The 17,625-nt window shown below is 47.7% G+C and overlaps 7 protein-coding genes across 7 annotated transcripts; 5 read left to right on the top strand and 2 right to left on the bottom strand.

Moving 5' to 3' along the window:
- Positions 1–907: 907 nt before the first annotated feature.
- H6S33_012257 (uncharacterized protein) lies at positions 908–3,717 on the top strand (the record flags this gene model as incomplete). The annotated part of the gene is made up of 5 exons (XM_044843737.1): positions 908–1,255; positions 1,855–2,253; positions 2,333–2,827; positions 2,914–3,035; positions 3,105–3,717. 5 exons carry the CDS (start codon positions 908–910, stop codon positions 3,715–3,717), a joined length of 1,977 nt encoding a protein of 658 aa, XP_044694906.1.
- Positions 3,718–5,003: 1,286 nt separating this feature from the next.
- H6S33_012256 (uncharacterized protein) lies at positions 5,004–5,414 on the top strand (the record flags this gene model as incomplete). The annotated part of the gene is made up of 1 exon (XM_044843726.1): positions 5,004–5,414. The coding sequence occupies one exon, from the start codon at positions 5,004–5,006 to the stop codon at positions 5,412–5,414; it is 411 nt and encodes a 136-aa protein (XP_044694905.1).
- Positions 5,415–6,627: 1,213 nt separating this feature from the next.
- On the bottom strand, positions 6,628–6,810 carry H6S33_012255 (uncharacterized protein; the record flags this gene model as incomplete). The annotated part of the gene is made up of 1 exon (XM_044843715.1): positions 6,628–6,810. The coding sequence occupies one exon, from the start codon at positions 6,808–6,810 to the stop codon at positions 6,628–6,630; it is 183 nt and encodes a 60-aa protein (XP_044694904.1).
- Positions 6,811–8,550: 1,740 nt separating this feature from the next.
- On the top strand, positions 8,551–9,018 carry H6S33_012254 (uncharacterized protein; the record flags this gene model as incomplete). Its single annotated transcript, XM_044843704.1, has 1 exon — positions 8,551–9,018. The coding sequence occupies one exon, from the start codon at positions 8,551–8,553 to the stop codon at positions 9,016–9,018; it is 468 nt and encodes a 155-aa protein (XP_044694903.1).
- A 270-nt stretch (positions 9,019–9,288) lies between these two features.
- On the top strand, positions 9,289–9,630 carry H6S33_012253 (uncharacterized protein; the record flags this gene model as incomplete). The annotated part of the gene is made up of 1 exon (XM_044843693.1): positions 9,289–9,630. One exon carries the CDS (start codon positions 9,289–9,291, stop codon positions 9,628–9,630), a length of 342 nt encoding a protein of 113 aa, XP_044694902.1.
- A 1,454-nt stretch (positions 9,631–11,084) lies between these two features.
- H6S33_012252 (uncharacterized protein) lies at positions 11,085–11,597 on the top strand (the record flags this gene model as incomplete). Its single annotated transcript, XM_044843682.1, has 1 exon — positions 11,085–11,597. The coding sequence occupies one exon, from the start codon at positions 11,085–11,087 to the stop codon at positions 11,595–11,597; it is 513 nt and encodes a 170-aa protein (XP_044694901.1).
- Positions 11,598–13,152: 1,555 nt separating this feature from the next.
- Positions 13,153–13,479, bottom strand: H6S33_012251 (uncharacterized protein; the record flags this gene model as incomplete). The annotated part of the gene is made up of 1 exon (XM_044844137.1): positions 13,153–13,479. One exon carries the CDS (start codon positions 13,477–13,479, stop codon positions 13,153–13,155), a length of 327 nt encoding a protein of 108 aa, XP_044694900.1.
- Between the last annotated feature and the right edge of the window lie 4,146 nt (positions 13,480–17,625).

Genomic DNA, 17,625 nt, shown 5'->3' with positions numbered 1-17,625 from the left:
CACACTTCCGCCTCCACCTCCACCCCTAACTACATGTAGCTCCACTAGCGCCCACCCCTACGCCCACCTCCAGCTCCACATCGCGTCCTTCGACTCAACCTATCAGAGCTGTCCCTCTCCTCTGCCCTCCCCCCTATTACGACGCAATGCTGAACACCTCCACCTACTGACTTGAAGCCGCCGTCACCATTGTAAGCAGGGCTACCGAGTGAGTCATGGAGTATCACTCGATAGACTTCTTTGACATGCCTTACATACACAGCCTGTACCACCTTGCTAGTATCACCCAGCACCCGCGACCACGACCACCACCTCCACTGCCACTGCCATGGGTAAGGAGATAAACTATGGAATAACATATACTCCAAGACGTAGGTCTGTTCAAGAAATGTGTGGAAAGTTATGTGCTTCGAATTTACAAACTCTGAGATTCGCAGTGATCTTGGCGCATATGTTTTTGAGGACAGCCTAGTAAAGTTCTCTACCACCAATTCTATAATAAATAATTTTTAAATTCAAGACTGCCAAGTAGTTCTCCTCATGATCAAATTGCGCTATTAGATAAGTGCTGATTTCGGCGTTGCTTCAGGTGGGTGGTGTATGAACATCATGTACCCACATGTGGTGTGGTACAATGGTCGCCAAGCCCTGAATGTTGCCAAGCTGACTCAGCGCTAAGCGAAATGGTGATGCCAAGCCATAACCCAAGCCAAGCCAAGCCAGTCTCTCCGTCTCTTGTCTTCCCTCGCTCATCTCTCTCCTTCCCCAACCACCACCCACCATCACCACCACCACCACCATCACCACCTTCACCCACCATCACCACCACCACAACCACCACCACCATCACCACCATCACCCACCATCACCCACCATCACCAACCATCACCCACCATCACCAACCACCATGTCAACTCCTCATCGCCAACGCCAACAATGCCAACGCACATCAGGACAACAACAACAACAAGATCCCCCACAGGGACCCGCACAAGAACCACCCCCACCACCACCGCCAAAACACACCTACGAGCAGCTAACAACCCACTGCAACCTTTACTTCACGCGCCCGTCCGAAGAATGGTCCTACACCTCCTTCGCAACCCACTTGGCCGCCGCCCTCGGTGCCCTCAAGTTCGACGTCCTCAACTTCCGCTGGGCCAAGAACCTCTCCGTCATCGCCGAGTCGCGCCTGGAGTCGCGCGACCGCAGGAGGAAGGCGCGCAGTCTCTTGGATGCAGCGAGGTCTAGTGCTGTATGTCCCCCCCCCCCCCCCCCCCCTCCCTCCCCCTTCTTCTCTCTTCCCCCCTCCATCCTTTCCCCTCTATTTAGAATTTCCCCCCCAGCGTTGGGGCTCCCCGGGTCGGGTGCGTCCTGGCGGGTGCGTCCTTGCCATATCCAGCCTCCTATGCACCCCCCAACGAGAAGCTTCGGCTGCGGCTAGTTGCGACTTGGGGGGTGCACCAGAGTGGGGGGTTGGGGCCCGGGGAGTGGGGTGCGTCCTTCCGTTTCATGCCCAACGCTGGGTTTGTGTGGGCCGTATATGGGTCGATGGCTGCGGCTAGTCGTCTTCATGGTGTCTACATGTATTTACCTATCTGTATCTTACACATATATCCTGCCCTCTTCCCTGTCTGCACCGTGGGTATGTATGCCCGCGCTAGTACTGCTCTCCTGGCCAGGGAGGGTTATACTAGTCCTCCCCCCCCGCAGTTGAGCTGGACCAGCGCTGTCCTCACTTGCCTTCTTCTCCTCTCGCTATGCTAGTGCTGACACTTGGTCTGCCTGGGCCGACGCGTTCGCAGGGAGTGTACCTTTGCTCGGTGTGCGGTTAATGGTTTAATTGAATTGCAGAAGAGATACGGTCGGGGAGCGGGATCGACACGTGCACGCCCAGACACGCCGCCAGTGTCGGTGCAGCAGCAGACGATCGTCAATGGGGATATCATCCAGACGGGCGGGGTGAAGATAAATGAGGTTGCCAGTGATGTTTTCGTGGCAGGTGGGAGTGGGAGTGGGGGGGTGACGGTTGAGAGGGCGGGGACGAAGAAGCGGAGGGGGGAGGATGATGATGATGGGCAGCGGGGTGAGGGCGTGACGGCGGGGAAGCGGCGGATGCGGCGGACGAGGGACGAGCTATCGGAGGAGGTGGAGGAGGCGCAGGAAGTGGCGGTGGAGGGGTTCGCGCAGAGGAACAATGGGGCTGATGAGGTGGAGACGGAGGCAGAGGCGGAGGCGGAGGCAGAGGCTGTTGTGAGTTACCTCATCCATGCATCAATATCAACTACATATGCTCTCTTTCGCTTTCATCTTGAATTCTAATCATTTCCAGGCCTCTCCCCAAACCCCCTCCTCGACCCCGCCCTCTGGAACCCCTGAGGTCCCGCCACACCACCCCGCCGACCACCACCACCACCACCACCACGCTGCTGACCACGGCCGCCACTCCTCCATTCCCTCCTCCTCCCTCCCCTCATCACCCACCTCTCCCCACCCCCCCTACATGGACGACCCCTACTCCTCTTTCCCCCCTTTCCCCTACGACCCCCTCTTCGTCACCACCTATCTTTCCATCCCTCCCTCCCAGAAACACACCTTTACCACCGCCCGCGTCCTCGAGGACATCGTGTACCACCATGTGCGCACCACTCCTGCTGCCACCCCCTGGCTGCAAAACAACCCGATCCTGCAATGGATCGTCGACCTCTCCGACCCGGTGGTGTTTCGATGGTTCAACACTGCGGAAAGGGAGGAGATTGCAGCGTGGGGGCCCGGGCTGCCGGACAGGGATGCCGCCTTTGAATATGCGGTTGGGCGCTTTCCGACGGTAAGCTCTTTCCTTGGGGGCGGGAAGGGAGTGTGGCGGTTGGCGGTTGGCTTTTGGCGTTTGGCGTGCTAAGTAAGATGTGACAGAATCCAAAGAGCAAAGCGGAGCTCTACGACGTAATGGAGACGCCGTCGCGGCCGTCGGGGGAGGCGTTCGATGAGCGCCTCCACGCCACGGCGCTGTATGCCAATAGCGCTGCGTCCTCTATGTACACCCCCCCCCCCCCCCCCCAAGCTCTACAACTATCACACACTAACATCCTACCCCTCCACTATAGACTCGCGCTCCTTACCAGCTACGCATCCTGCCCCTGGCTAGGCCCCTCTGACCTCCGTGAGGGCTGGTTTGCCTCTCTGTGGACGCCGCTGCTGGACCGCTGCCTGCATACCATCCCCGGGCTTTCCGTGTCGCGGACTGACATCAAGAGCGCGGCAGGGAGTGCGAACCACCGCTACGACGGGGTTCTCCGGTGTGTGCTGGCGGACGGGCACGTTTACGATCTGGGCGCTATTGAGGTTAGCCGTGGTGTGGTGGGCCGTGGTGTCGTGGGGGCGAAGGAGGCCGACGATGGCGCGAAGTTGGTTAGGGGCTTGAGGGGGATGCTGAGGGCTGTGGTGGAGGGCACGGGCATGCCGGGGGATGGGGTACAGGTTGTGGGTGTGTTGTGTGTGGGGTGGAGCTTGAAGGTGTGGACGATGCATATGCTGGGAGAAGGGGGGGTGACGGTATTGGTCAGGGGAAGACCGAGGAGTGTGCCGATGACGTGGGAGCAGTGGGGAGCAGTGGTGGAGGTGATGAGGGGCGTGGTGAGGGTGAAGGGGATTGTGGAAAGGGGGATCGAGGCAGCGCGGGTGTGGGAGGAGGGGCGGAGAGGGCGGGATGTTTTGTAGTGGGTGGGTGGGGGACAGGATGGAAGGAAGGGGGGGGAGTAATATTCCCAACTGTAACTCTTAATGACCGCTGAACGGGAACACCGTTTGTATCTTTGATTCTATCCCGGCCCTTATGAACTCCAGTGAACCTCTTTGCCAGTCACTCTGCAATCTCCGGGTACAGTATTGACAATTATATATATCAACAAGTTCGCCTCCTGCACATCTCCCCCCCCCCCCCCCCCCCCAAATGCTTTGTGCTTGCCCGGGCTCCCAACTTCAGACACCCACGCCAGGTCTGGGGGTATTTATGCTTCGCTGAATTGATTGCTGTCTGTGCGAGGCGAGTGATTTGATATGATGCATGAAGTAAAGTAAAAAAAAAAAGGAACAGTGTTATTGGCTTTAGCTTTTTTTCTGTCAAGTAACGTCTTCGAATCCTCGCATTTTTATTACTTGTAGGTCCAAGCAGAGAACCGGAGGGTACTTTAACGTCGAGATGGGGAAAAAAAATAGGCGTTAGTAAAGGCTTAAATAATCGTTATATAATCGTTATTAGAGCGTATTTGACAACTGTCGATTACGACAATTGACAGTTCGGCTTTGACAGTTGCGGGTCGCAAAATTGACATTATACTTTATGACGAAATGGTTGCCCCACATGTATATGGAGCTAATAAAAAAATTTAAAATATATTTTTCTGTACGCTGATTTCCTTTAAGTTCTTCACCTTATCCAGCATACAGTCTGGTTCTCAAGGTTCATCAACAAACCGTCTGTGAGTGTTCATTTCTCAATTTATAAAGAACGCAATTCACTAACTACATACAATTCAGCTGATTATTTCGCTTATTGCAGCGCCGAGACGCCGAGAGAATTCCGCCAGCTGAGTCCCCGCTACCTGCTGCTGCTGCTGCTGCTGCTGCTACTGCTGCTGTCAGGCCCTGCTACCTGCTACTGTCCGGGCCCGCTACCTTCTGCTGCTGCTAGCTAGCTGTTGAACGCCGAGACGCCGAGAGACAGTTCCGGAAGGTGTCCATGCCCGGTACCTACTGCTGCTGCTGCTGCTGCTCATACTGTCCGGACCCGCTACCTACTGGTCCTATATTCCTTTCTACGCCGAGACGCCGAGACGCCGCCAGCTCTCTGGGCCCACTACCTGCTGCTGCTGTCAGGCCCTGCTACCTGCTACTGTCCGGGCCCGCTACCTCTACTGTCCTCAGGCTGCTGCCGCTGCTGCCCGTGTCCGATACCCACTGCCCCTGGGCCCGCTACCTGTTACTATTGTTCCCTTTGAGATTCCATGAGGCCGCATATTAGGAATCCATTTTCGAGGGGTATTTCCCTGGAAGTACCGATACTCGAGGATGCTAACCCCTCGTCTGTACCTAATTCTTCATGTTTGGTACCTGTGATTCCCTCCGATGGACCTGGTGCATCTTCATCAGTTCCAATTCCTTCTGAGTCTCTTGTCAATCCATTAGAAGAGGGGGAGGTTACCGGGTCACAACCAAATACCACTGCGAACGAGACTAGAGATCTTGTTTGGGCCATCTACAATGCAAAGCCTTGGTGTGCACCCCATAAAGAGGTCATGAAGATGTGGAATGCAGTGGCAGAAGACCTAAAAGCATGTGGTATCTGCAATAGGGACGGTCAGTATATACGGCGGAAGACATTGAATTTGATTGAAATACATCACGATCCAGAGTAGAAATGGAAGTTCTTCGCTATAGAGGAGGTGAAGGCTTCATTGGAGGGTGTACTTGAACACATCTCTTATGACTGGGATAAGTCGGAGGAAAATAAGAGAAGCAGGACAAGAGAGAAAAGAATAGCAAATGAGCTGCGGAACCGTGAGGGTGAAATACTAAAGATTTCAGCTGTTTCTTCTCTTGTTCGTACCTCTACAGTTTCTTTGGACAGTTTGCGAAGTAACAATCAACAACAAAGCATTAAAAAATGGCGAGGACAAGGGAAGGGCCCAAGGTTGGATAGAGTTACACAGGAAAAGCAAAGAATCTCCTCTGACTCGGAACAAAATGAAGATAGCTGTCGGCATGCAGATGCATTAGTTGAAGAGGTTAAAACATTGCGGGAGATAGTAGGAAAAATTGAGACAGTATTGAACAGGTTTATCGATACAGTAGAGAAAAATTAGATATGTAGATATTCTTCAAGACTCGGGGGCGGACAAGAGAAATAATTTGAAACCTGAGACCCGTACAAGCAAACATATGCATTTGTCAAAAGAACCGACACCCTGTATTTTAAACCAATACGAGACTGATAAACCTTTTGACCCAAACGGTGATCAAGATAAGACCAGAGCCTCAGCATACCACCAAACCTCCACTCAACAAATTCTCTTGTCTTGGCCATCTGCACATTAAAAATGTATTCATTAGGGGTGATGTCATCACCTTTTGTGAATGGTGATAGCAGATATCTACTAGATGGATATGCCGGATCTCCGTACAGATAGAAGGAACCATCCCCATTGGTTTTGTTGGCATTTTGTGCAGAGCGATCAAGTAGGCAACTAGATACTAGGAGATGATTGTCGTTCCTTCTGACTTCTTCTGGACCGTAAAGGTGGTAGATGACACCGTTTAGATACATAGCAACAGAATATGTAAATGTGTGTAGTCTCTTATGTCTGTTGTATGCTTGTCTTTGATAGATCGTAGGGCGGCAAATAGGACAAATTGTGTAGTCCAAAAAACCACAGCTACTGTCAAGTGGTGCGCCTTTTTGGTGTATCGCTGACGCAAAGATGGCCAACTGTAGCTCAGACAACAATCCCGAATCAAAGTCTCTCAACAAAGAACCCCAACACCCATCAATCAACTCCAAAACTCGGTCAAGACACCAAGCCGAGCACACAAGAGGAACATGGCATGCAACCTATCAAAGGCATTAACAGATCAGGTATAGACAACTTCGGGGATCTGAAGTAGTTTGGCTAATCTCTTGAGATCGTCAAAGTCAAACCTGGTAAAATGGTAGAAATCGGCAGCTGAAAGAGTATCAATTTCAAAGTCCTCCTGTGGAACACCATCGTATAGACTGGCAGGATTGTAGGGGGTATCGGAACTGGGAGGATCCATGATGTATTTTCTGCACTACATACATATTACAAACTCTCAGGTTTATATTCAAGTATTTGGTAGGTCTCGACAATTGCCAATAGTGACGAGATCGAGACATAATCCGCCACTGCCCCAAAATTGACCGTTCAGCAAACCGCTATTGCAGCTGGTGAACTGTCAATTGACAGAATCAACAGTTGTCAAATACGCTCTATTTAATAATTATTGGTGGATAACGCTTATTTCCTGTATAATTGCTTAATAAGCTCTTGGATTGGATAATTATTAACTAATAACTAGGTATCGGGTGCGCTTTGTTGGAGCGCTGCGAAAAGGCCCAAGGGCACGAGTGGCGACCGAATACAGTAATCGGAATCAGAGGGGGGTAGAATATTCTGTAGTGATGTGGGGAGGTTTAGGGTTTGATGGCAGTGGAAGGGAAGGTATATTAAAGGATGCAACCACCCATTTTCTTTCAAGGTTAACTTGTACTCTGACTGAAAAAGTTGAGTATTGTGTGTAGGTATTATATAAGCTGACAGGGGTAGAGGGGAAAAAAAGGGCAAGTATTAAGTTCCGGCTAAATGAACTGATTCTTCATAAGGTTGGTACGAAGCTTTCCATTACTCAATTGCAGGATATTAAGGCAAAGATGTCTCAATGCACTTTTAATCCCTGTGATTACCCCGATCTGCATATTGGAGTAAGTGGTCAACCTCATTATCATTAGTTACTCGATGACAACAACCAAGTTGTCGGTGAATGGTTTAAGCTTATGTATTTTGACCAAAGCCATATCGGCAATTTCAATGATCCTGAAATTCTCCGTGTTCATAAAATTCTTCCTGAACACTTACGTGGCAATTTTGATTAGGTGTTGCAGAAATGAGAGTCAGGTTGCTAGAAATTCGATCATTATATGACCAGTAACTGTTATAGTCCGAATACTGCCTATACGACCGGAATCACACTTTAAGGTTCTTATACAGTGACCCCTGCTGTACATTCAACTTGGGAGAAAACTAAAGATTCTGAATTTATGTAACGGTTGGTCAAATTCCATTGTATCATTAGCGATCTTGATGGAGGTATTATGTCAACTGTTATAGACGACGTCTATAATCAATTCATGAAGGTAAGAGATGAACATTACAATCCACTACTTTTTAGGCCATCTACTGGTTCACAAACCTATTTCACTTCATCGCAAATCAATCATAGTACCAACACAATGAGATTCCAAGGTGCAGCTGCTGGTGTTCATTGTGATTCCACAGACGATGAACTTTCCTTTTCGCTTGCTCTTAACGTGTCAGTCATCAAAGTTTCATGGATCGATTAGTGAATACACTGGGTTACGAGGAGTTGGATTAGTCAGAAAGGTTCTGTTGGGTTCTATCGAGTTTTGTTGATCGTAAGCGTATGAGTTACTTTTGATAAGTCGTCACGGAGATTTCCTTGGATATATTAGGAGGGTTCGCCCTTGTTTCTTGTTCTTTTTCTCTTCTTTCCTTCTTTAGGCAACCGCTTCTGTACCTACACTGTCTGTTACTATATAATACTACTTTCTCTTCTTTACTCAAGATGACCACCGTGCCGTTGCTTTCTTTGCCCTATTGACCCGCACCAAAGTTAGAATCTCTCGAGAACCCTATTACGGGCTCCTATACTGACCTCTACTACCCCCTTACTACCCTGCGGAATACTCACTACTCATCCCCTTGAGATTACGTTGCGTCCTCATCCACACCGTAGAACATGTTCAACTCTGACTCACCTACATGGGTCCGACCCAACGATACAGAAGAATTCAAGCGGCAGTATAAGGTCGACGCTTCTGACTTATTTAACCACATTGCCGTCCTCATCCAAATTATCCGCAACGAAAGGGATACCGCTTGTACAAAACTCGCCGCCGTCAATGAAACCATCAACAACTTCGAGGAGCAAGTAACTCAGCTCAACCTCGACCTCAATGTCGCTCGCACCTTAACCACCCCTACCTTCTCTGCCCCCATTGTCACTGCTCCCCCACCTACTACTGTCTCCACCTTCAGGTCCGAAAAGTTCACAGACCCTGAAAAATTCGACTGGACCCGTACCAAGCTCCCCGGATTCACCACTCAACTCCGAATGAAACTTGAGGTCAACAACGATCGATTCCAAAACGTGGCAGGAAAAGGTATCTATGCCATCAGCCGCATGGAAGGAAGAGCCCTTGACTAGGTTATTCCACTCATTAACGCTAAACCTGCTACCCCCTTCTCCTCCGTCACTGCCTTTGTTGCCAACCTGGAAGCCTCGTTTGGAGACTCAGATCCTCGGGGTACCGCCCGTCGCCAACTCGTCACCCTAAAGTAAGGCAAAGGATACTTTGCCACCTATTACTCACAGTTCCTCCATATTGTGGCCTACCTAGACTACAACGAAAGAGCCAAGATCGATGCCTTAGCCGAATGACTGTCGGAAGATTTGATGAATGCCACGAAGTACCAGATGGACAGGCCTAATAGTGTAGAGGCATACGCGACCATATTAATGAGAATCGACAACCAGGTTCTGGGCCGTAATGCTGAACAACAGGCCATCCGTAATAAGATGGGACAATTTACCGCCCCCATCGTGGTCGCACACCCATCTCAAACCACCGGAGGCCTCGCCCCAATGGACCTCTTTGACCTCCGAACCCGTCCCGCTCAACGCCCTGCCGCCGAACAACGATACATCTTTCTGGGTGGAGACGGGACAACAATCTCTGTATGTACTGCGCCAACCCCGGCCATGTCTTCGTCAACTGCCCTTCTGCCAATTGTCTGCATGGGAACCAACCGGTTATGAGGGGCACCCTTCTCGCATCCGCTCATACTACTACAAACCTAGCTGTTTTATCGATCGTTAGTATCATCTTCTTTGAGTTAGGCTCAAGGTTAGTTAGGGATAGGGTTATTTAGGGTTAGTTAGGGTTATTTAGGGATATTTATGGTTACTTCTAGTAGGGCAATGTTGGACAGGATTTTGAGGTTGCCCGGGAACCGTCGCCCTACAATTCCGGGCTCCATAGCTATGGGTTGAACAGGACAACTCGAGTCCATTCCCATCATCAGGTATGCGCGTACAGGGGGTCGTGGTCATGATTGCGGGGGTGGACGTGGTGGTTGAGGGCTGTTGAGTAGCATAACTCACTGTGAGTCTTGGCAATCCGTCCTGGTTCACTCCCGGCACCGCCACTTACCAGGCGGGTACAACGATCGATGACTGCATGGCACCAAACGCACTGTCTCGAGCCCACGATCATGAAATTCAATGATGCCACCTTTCCCCATCCTCTGCTTCGATGGAATACATAAATTTTGGATTCTGAACTGCGTGTTACCGCATCGGGCGAATCCCACTTCTTGTCTCCGCTGTGTCTTCTTACGCCAACTCCGATTTTGACCTCCAGGTTACCGCCCGGTGTGTTTTCTAACACTAATTCGGATTTCAATCTCAAACAACGCTATGTGCAATACCTGCAACCCAATATGTGAGTGACGATCCATGACTGATATTCCATATTGTGTATTGTTGCAGTCTGGTTTTCCATCTCCCCTTGTTAGGGTTGGTCAAAATTACTAAGCAAATGGATTACTTCTCGTAACTTACTGGATTATATTTTTCCAACCCAAAAACTGAATTCTTTTGAAACATGTTAGTTTTATCTGAGAGCCGCTAACCCGGAAACCCAAAGAAAATTTTCAAATATACTCATAAACTAAACTCTAATACATAACATTAACAACTTATAATCCTAACAAAATCAATAAAACCTTTTCACAAACACGATCCTGTATGTCCGTAGACCACGTAATATACAAAAATCTTATCGCACATCTGTTTGTATATTAAGTTATTGTCACTCAGGTCCCTGAATTGTGAACTCTTATCCCCCCCAAACCCCTTGCTTAAGAAAGGAAAACAACCTTCGTGACCCTAGCAAAATACTTATAACCTGGTATATCCAACCACCTTGAGCTCCTCTACCCCACCGAGCACTACAGGCAGGAGAAGAAGACTTTCACAGGTCTCCCCTGCCCCCAACCAATCCGGGATATCCGTCATGTCCCAGCAAGGCTTCCTGAACTTCTGCTTTGTGAGAACCCTAACCACAGGAATTTTTGCCCCCCCATCTTTCACCGAAACCCAACAGGCTCAATCAACTCAATCTACTATCATCGAACAAATCCAACTGAACAATGAACTGTTCTTCATCTTCGCAGAACATGCCCCATGCAATGAACAATACACACCCAGATATGACTACATTTTACTCAAGGATTGTCCTCCAGGAATCAAACCCCAGAATAGACCTCAACTATATGTATTGGGTAGTTAGTAACGCCCTCACCATCGCTATTGAACCAATCAAACAAAACACCAACCAGATCAACCGCGATAACACTGCCAATGAGACAGTAAAGGTTATCTATACGGTCAGCTGTTTGGAGGAAAGAGCCCTTGATCAGGTCGGACCACTTGTTAATGCCAATTCTATTGACTTCTTTTCCTCCGTCACCTTTTTTGTCGACCACATGGAAGCCTCGTTTAGAGACCTAAACACCCGAAGTACCACCCACCACCAACTCGTCCTCATGAGGCAAGGCAAAGGAGACTTTGCCACCTACTACTCGCAGTTCATCAGAAATGTGTCCCACTTGCATTACAACAAAGGAGTTAAGATTGACGAATTGGCAGAAAGATTGTCGGACAGACCCAATATGGTGGAACCATATGCGACCATGTCAATGACGATCGACAACCACATGTAACTGACGTACTATGATGAGGCATAACCGTGAATTCCTTTCGAATAGTGTAAATAAAGAGAGTTAGTTTTGATAATACTCGTTCAGAAAGAAGAAAAGGGAGTTTGTATGTTTGAACGTTCTCAAGTCTAGAAAATTATAACTTTAAGGGGTCTTCTCTCTATTAAAGATCCGTTGATGATGAGAGGCCAACCTGGGGCAACACCGAGTCCCTTATAGGAATACGGCGCATTTGCTCAAGTTCTTTTTCCGACTGACAAACTGCCTGTTGATAGTCGGGGGTACAGCAACTATTTTTTATCAGGGGAGAAGAGAGTAACTGCGACACCTTGAATGAACTTCTGTCCGAGTCAAATCATGCAATTTGTTGAAAGCTGTGGTCGAAATCTTAAGAACTATTGGAAACAGCCGACCAGATAATAATTGTTTATTCTAACTTTATTAGAACCGATTTGAGTGTTTGTAAACCGAAGTTTTGCTTTAGTAGCTTGAGTCTCACTCCCACTCCCCAAAGATGCTCCGTAGCAAAACAGGTGCATTCCGGCAGTTTGACATTGCGGAGGTTAGTGTTGGGTATTAAAACGTGTTTTTGGAATTAGATTTTCCATTAGCTCCGGGACACCGCCAGAATCATGTCTGTAGTGCTAAAGCATGATCTTTGAGCGTCGGTTGCAGAGATATGAAACCTCAAAGAGTCGACTGCATAGGTAGGGAACTCCCGTCCTGCGTTTCCTTTGCTATCAGCCATCTTTGTACTTCTGTTCCAAGCTTGCCCAGCCCCCTATTTTTAACTTATAAGACTTCTTACTCATTGAGATCACTGTCCTCTATATGAATAAAGGTACGAGCTCAACTGCTCTTGTCTTCACACGTCGATGAAGAACAAGCTGCTGTTACTTAAGGTCGGTGGCTTAACTGATGGAATAGGTTCTTTTGTAACAGGCTCACAGTGGCACTGTTACATTACTCTCCTCTATGGTAGACTCGTTTTGAGTCCACTGTAGTGTTACTGGAATATTAGTATTTGGCATAGAAGAAAAACAGTAACTCTATTGGTGATTACGTACAAACTACATGTCTGTTTCTATCTCCATCAGAGAAGGAAAACTCTAAAATGAAATGTCTTTTAAAAGAAAGAAAATGACATATTCTCCACTCTTGTCGTAGAACCTTCCATTCCACTAGTGGAGATTTCGATGTTAGCAAGAATCTCTCTTGTTCCCTTGTCTTTTTTAGGCGGGTTTCCTCACGCTTCGGTTTTCTATCGTTTCTTGCATTGTTTTCAGTGAAAAATGGTATCCGAACTCTGTCAGACAGATGAAAAACCTGGTACAGGAGAGTTGGTTTTTGTTCCCAGATTTCTTCTGAGATACAGAGCTACTTACGCCGTGTTTTGAGGATCTCTAGAGTTTCACCGTATTTTCCGAGGTTTTTGTGGGTATTTTTGATGAAATACTTTCAGGGCCTCATCGGCTCTTCCTTGCAGAATTTCATATGGTTCCCAGGAGTGTTCCGAACGATAGCCCTCCCAAACAATGCGATACTCTACAAACATTTTCTAATGCCCAGCCTGTTGCCATCGGCTATTACCTATTTCTTGGATAACGTGACTGTATTCTCCTTCGACCTCATCTGGAGTAGGAGGGACTTCAGTGCGTTGAGGATATCTCAGTCCCCGATAGGACTCCAGCAGAAATATTTGGAAGTCATCATGAATGTTCCATTGAGAGGGAAGCTTCAGCCTGTAGAACGCAACAACAAGTTTCTCATCAACCTCAAAGAGACATAGTTTCTTGTAGTCAAGCTTGCTTGAGGGTCGATTGGCAACCATATTGCATCGGTCCATCATCACCTTATCCCCATCTTCAGGTTCTGGAGCTTTCATATGCTTCTGGTCATATCATTTCTTCTGCCGGGGTTATGCCTTAAAAATATCAGTGCTCATAGTTTGATTGACCCTCTCAGTTTACCCGTCAGCTTGAGGACGATATGCCGTAGACAGACAGAGGTTGACTCCAAGAAGCTTCATCAATGAATGCCAGAACTTGCTTTCGAATCTGTAGTCCCGATCAGAAATGATTTCTTCGGATACTCCACGTAGTCGCCATATTTCCTGAAGGAATTAGAGAAATGTTTGTGTAGAGAAGTGTAATAATTGAACGTGTTATTCCAACTAACTAGAGAGGGGTAAATGCCCCATATTTATGCTAAAGAAAGGTAACACAAAACATAGTGAATCATAACCGTATAAGTAATAGAAAGACATGACTAATAAATACCAGAGAAAGAATAAGTCAAAACCCATCACTCATAATGACAAATGAGAATCTTCCAATACGATGAAATGTGCTAAGCGGACTATTTCAAGACTTCCCCTCATGAACCACAGTGAATAGTCGAAGAAAATAAAACAAGCTTGCCCTTATCCAATCCCTTTGTAAGTAAATCCGCCACGTTTTCACTTGTAGAGATATATTCCAACTCAAACAATTTATACTCGTATCGTTCCCGAACAAAATGAAAATATACATCAATATGTTTAGACCTTTTATGAAAGACAGGATTTTTAACCAAGGACAAAGAACGATTATTATTACCACGAAGAATAAAAGAAAGTTTCGGTTTCCGTTCCAACTCGTGTATCGCATTCCTTAACCAGATCAATTGTCGACTAATATCCGAAAGAGCCATGTATTCTGCCTCAGTAGTAGAGATGGCGACGGAGCGCTGCTTATAAGAGCGCCAGGAGATAAGAGCTTCCCCTAGCATAAAGCAGTGGCCGGTAAATGAGAGGTGATCGTCGATGTCAGAGGCATAGCTTGCGTTACTGAAGCCGATGAGTGCAGTGGGTAGTCTTTTTGCATAGAAGAGTGACCAATCGAGGGTACCCTTGAGGTAACGAAAGACGCGATGGACTGCAGCCAGATGAGCTTTGGTGGGACAGGAAGAAAATTGCGAGAGCATGGTGACGGTATAGGCGAGGTCCGGTCTGGTACCGATTACTGCATATATTAATGAACCAATTATCGACTGATAGATTGTTGGATCGTCAATTTTCTCCGCTTTTGTTCCCTTTTGTAGGTGAACATTGTTTTCGATAGGTGTTGCCACAGGTCTAGATTAATTGAAACCGTATTCAACAAGTACAAGCTTGAGATAGGCTTCCTGTAATAGAATCACGCCGGTCTTAGTGTGGATCAAGTGGATCCCGAGTGCCCACTTGGCTGTGCCAGTTTCCGTCTTCTCCAATTCTGAGTGGAGCTAAAGGCTGACACAGTTCTTGTGTTCAACGGACCAGCAGATGATAAGGATATCATCCACATAGATGGCGATGACCACTTTTACTGTTTTATGAATGAAAACACGAGGATTGAAGTCCACTTTTCTGAAACCCATTCCGATTAGAGTTTTGGAGAGACGAGCATACCATTCCCGAAATGACTGTTTGAGGCTGTAGATGCATTTAATAAGTCTGCATGCTTTACCGGGAGTAGAGTAGCCAGGTGGAGATTTCATATAGATTTCTTTCCGGAGTTCGCCGTATGGGAAAGCGCTAGTAATCTCAATCTGATCGTATTGGCCGCCAGTTCGAAGGCAGCGAGCAAGAAGCAGTCTGATGGATTCGTATCAGGTGACGGGGGCGTAAGTCTGATCAAAGTCTTGACCAGGCACCCGTGAGAAACGTTTTGCGACAAGTCGGGCTTTGTACCAAATGGGGTTGCCATCGGGCCCGAGTTTAATTTTATATACCCATTTACAGTCGACCAGTTTTCGGTAATCTGGTGTGTCAATCAGATCCCACGTATTATTCCTAGCGAGTGAGTCTGGTTCAACTTCCATAGCCTTTTGCCATTTCTCGGAGACAGGACTGTTGATCGCATGGCGACAGTTTGTTGGTTCTGCAATGGTGGTATCATGCTGAATGTTGTATTCGTATCTGACCGGAGGTTTCCGTTCCCGTGATGGATTACGTCTCGGCTGGTCAGTATCCGCGTCAATATCATTGTACAATCTAGTAGTCGAATGTCGGACAGGATTTTGAGGTTGCCCGGGAACCGTCGCCCCACAATTCCGGGCTCCGTGGCTATGGGTCGAACAGGACGACCCGAGTCCATTCCCATCATCAGGTATGCGCGTACAGGGGGTCGTGGTCGTGATTGCGGGGGCGGAGGTGGTGGTTGGGGGCTGTTGAGTAGGGTAACTCACTGTGAGTCTTGGCGACCCATCCTGGTTCACTCCCGGCACCGCCACTCACCGGGCGGGTACAACGATCGATGACTGCATGGCACCGAACGCACCGTCTCGAGCCCACGATCATGACGGCGCACGAAATTCAATGATGCCGCGTTTCCCCATCCTCTGCTTCGATGGAATACATAAATTTCGGATTCCGAACTGCGGGTCACCGCATCGGGCGAATCCCACTTCTTGTCTCCGCTGTGTCTTCTTACGCCAACTCGGATTCTGACCTCCAGGTTACCGCCCGGTGTGTTTTGTAACACTAAATCGGATTTCAATCTCAAACAACGCTATGTGCAATACCTGCAACCCAATATGTGAGTGACGATCCATGACCGAGATTCCATATTGTGTATTGTTGCAGTCTGGTTTTGCATATCCCCTTGTTAGGGTTGGTCAAAATGACTAAGCAAATGAATTACTTCTGGTAACTCACTGGATTATATTTTTCCGATCCACAAACTTAATTCTTTTGAAACATGTGAGTTTTATGTGAGAGCCGCTAACCACGAAACTTAAAGAAATTTTTTAAATATACTCATAAACTAACTTCTAATATAAAACATCGACAACTTACAATCCTAACAAAACCGATAAAAATGTTTTGCAAACAGGATCCTGTATGTCAATAGACCGCACAATATACTAAAATCTTATCGCAAATCTGTTTGTACGCTAAGTTAATGACACTCTGGTCCCTGAATTGTGATCTCTTATCCGTCCCAAACCCCTTGCTTAACAAAGGAAAACAACCTTCGTGACCCTAGCAAAAACTTATAACCTGATATACCCAACCCCCTTACGCCCCTCTACCCCACCGAGCACTGCAGGCAGGAAAAGAAGACTTTCACAAGTCTCCCCTGTCCTCAACCAATCCAGGATATCTGTCACGTCCCAGCAAGGCTTCCTGAACTTCTCTTTCGTGACAACCCTACCCACAGGGATTTTCGCACCACCACGTTTCACCAAACCCAACAAGTTCAATCAACTCAATCTACTATCATTGAACAAATCCAACTCAACAATGAACCATTCTTCATCTTCGCAGAACACGCCCCATACAATGAACAATACACACCCCGATATTACTACATCTACTCAAGGATTGTCCTGCAGGAATCAAACGCCAGAATAGACCTGAACTATATGTTATGGGTAGTTAGTAACGCCGTCACCATCGCTATTGAACGGATCAAACAAAACATCAACCAAATCAACCACGATAACACTGCCAGCAAGCAACTCATTTTCCAGCAAAATGGGGCTCTGAAACACACCCTCAACATCCCAGTAAAACAAATGTTCGAAATAACTAAGAACCTTGACATAATAAACGAGAAACTCCACTGGCTACAACACCAAACCTCCTCAATGAAGCAGACCCAACAGAACGATTCCAACCACCACAGACCGATCATAGCCCCCCCAGCCCCAGCTGCAAGCCGACTCACCCCATTACACAAAGGCAAGAAATTGAAATATCTGTGCCCCCTGCCCAACCTAATTCAGCAGCGAACACGAATCATAAGCTGTCGCCGCCGCCCAAGATACAGGGACTGAATTCACAACAGTCACCAACAAGCAGAAACAAAAACCTAAAGATGACCCACTGTTTAACCACAAATCACAAAAATCAATGGGGAACTCGTTATCGAGACAAGCAGGGATCCGCTAATCACACCCCCCCCGATGTCAGAACCAAAATCAACTCCAAAATCCAAGATCCTGACTGCCAACTCATCACCAACCAGAAAACGAACAAAGATAACTATATCCTAGAATCAATATTCAC

Source organism: Morchella sextelata (genome assembly GCF_020137385.1).
Source record: "Morchella sextelata strain SCLS chromosome Unknown scls_8, whole genome shotgun sequence".
In the NCBI taxonomy this organism is placed as follows: domain Eukaryota; kingdom Fungi; phylum Ascomycota; class Pezizomycetes; order Pezizales; family Morchellaceae; genus Morchella; species Morchella sextelata.
The sequence above is the reverse complement of the archived record's forward strand: the minus strand, read 5'-3'. Positions and strand labels throughout refer to the sequence as shown.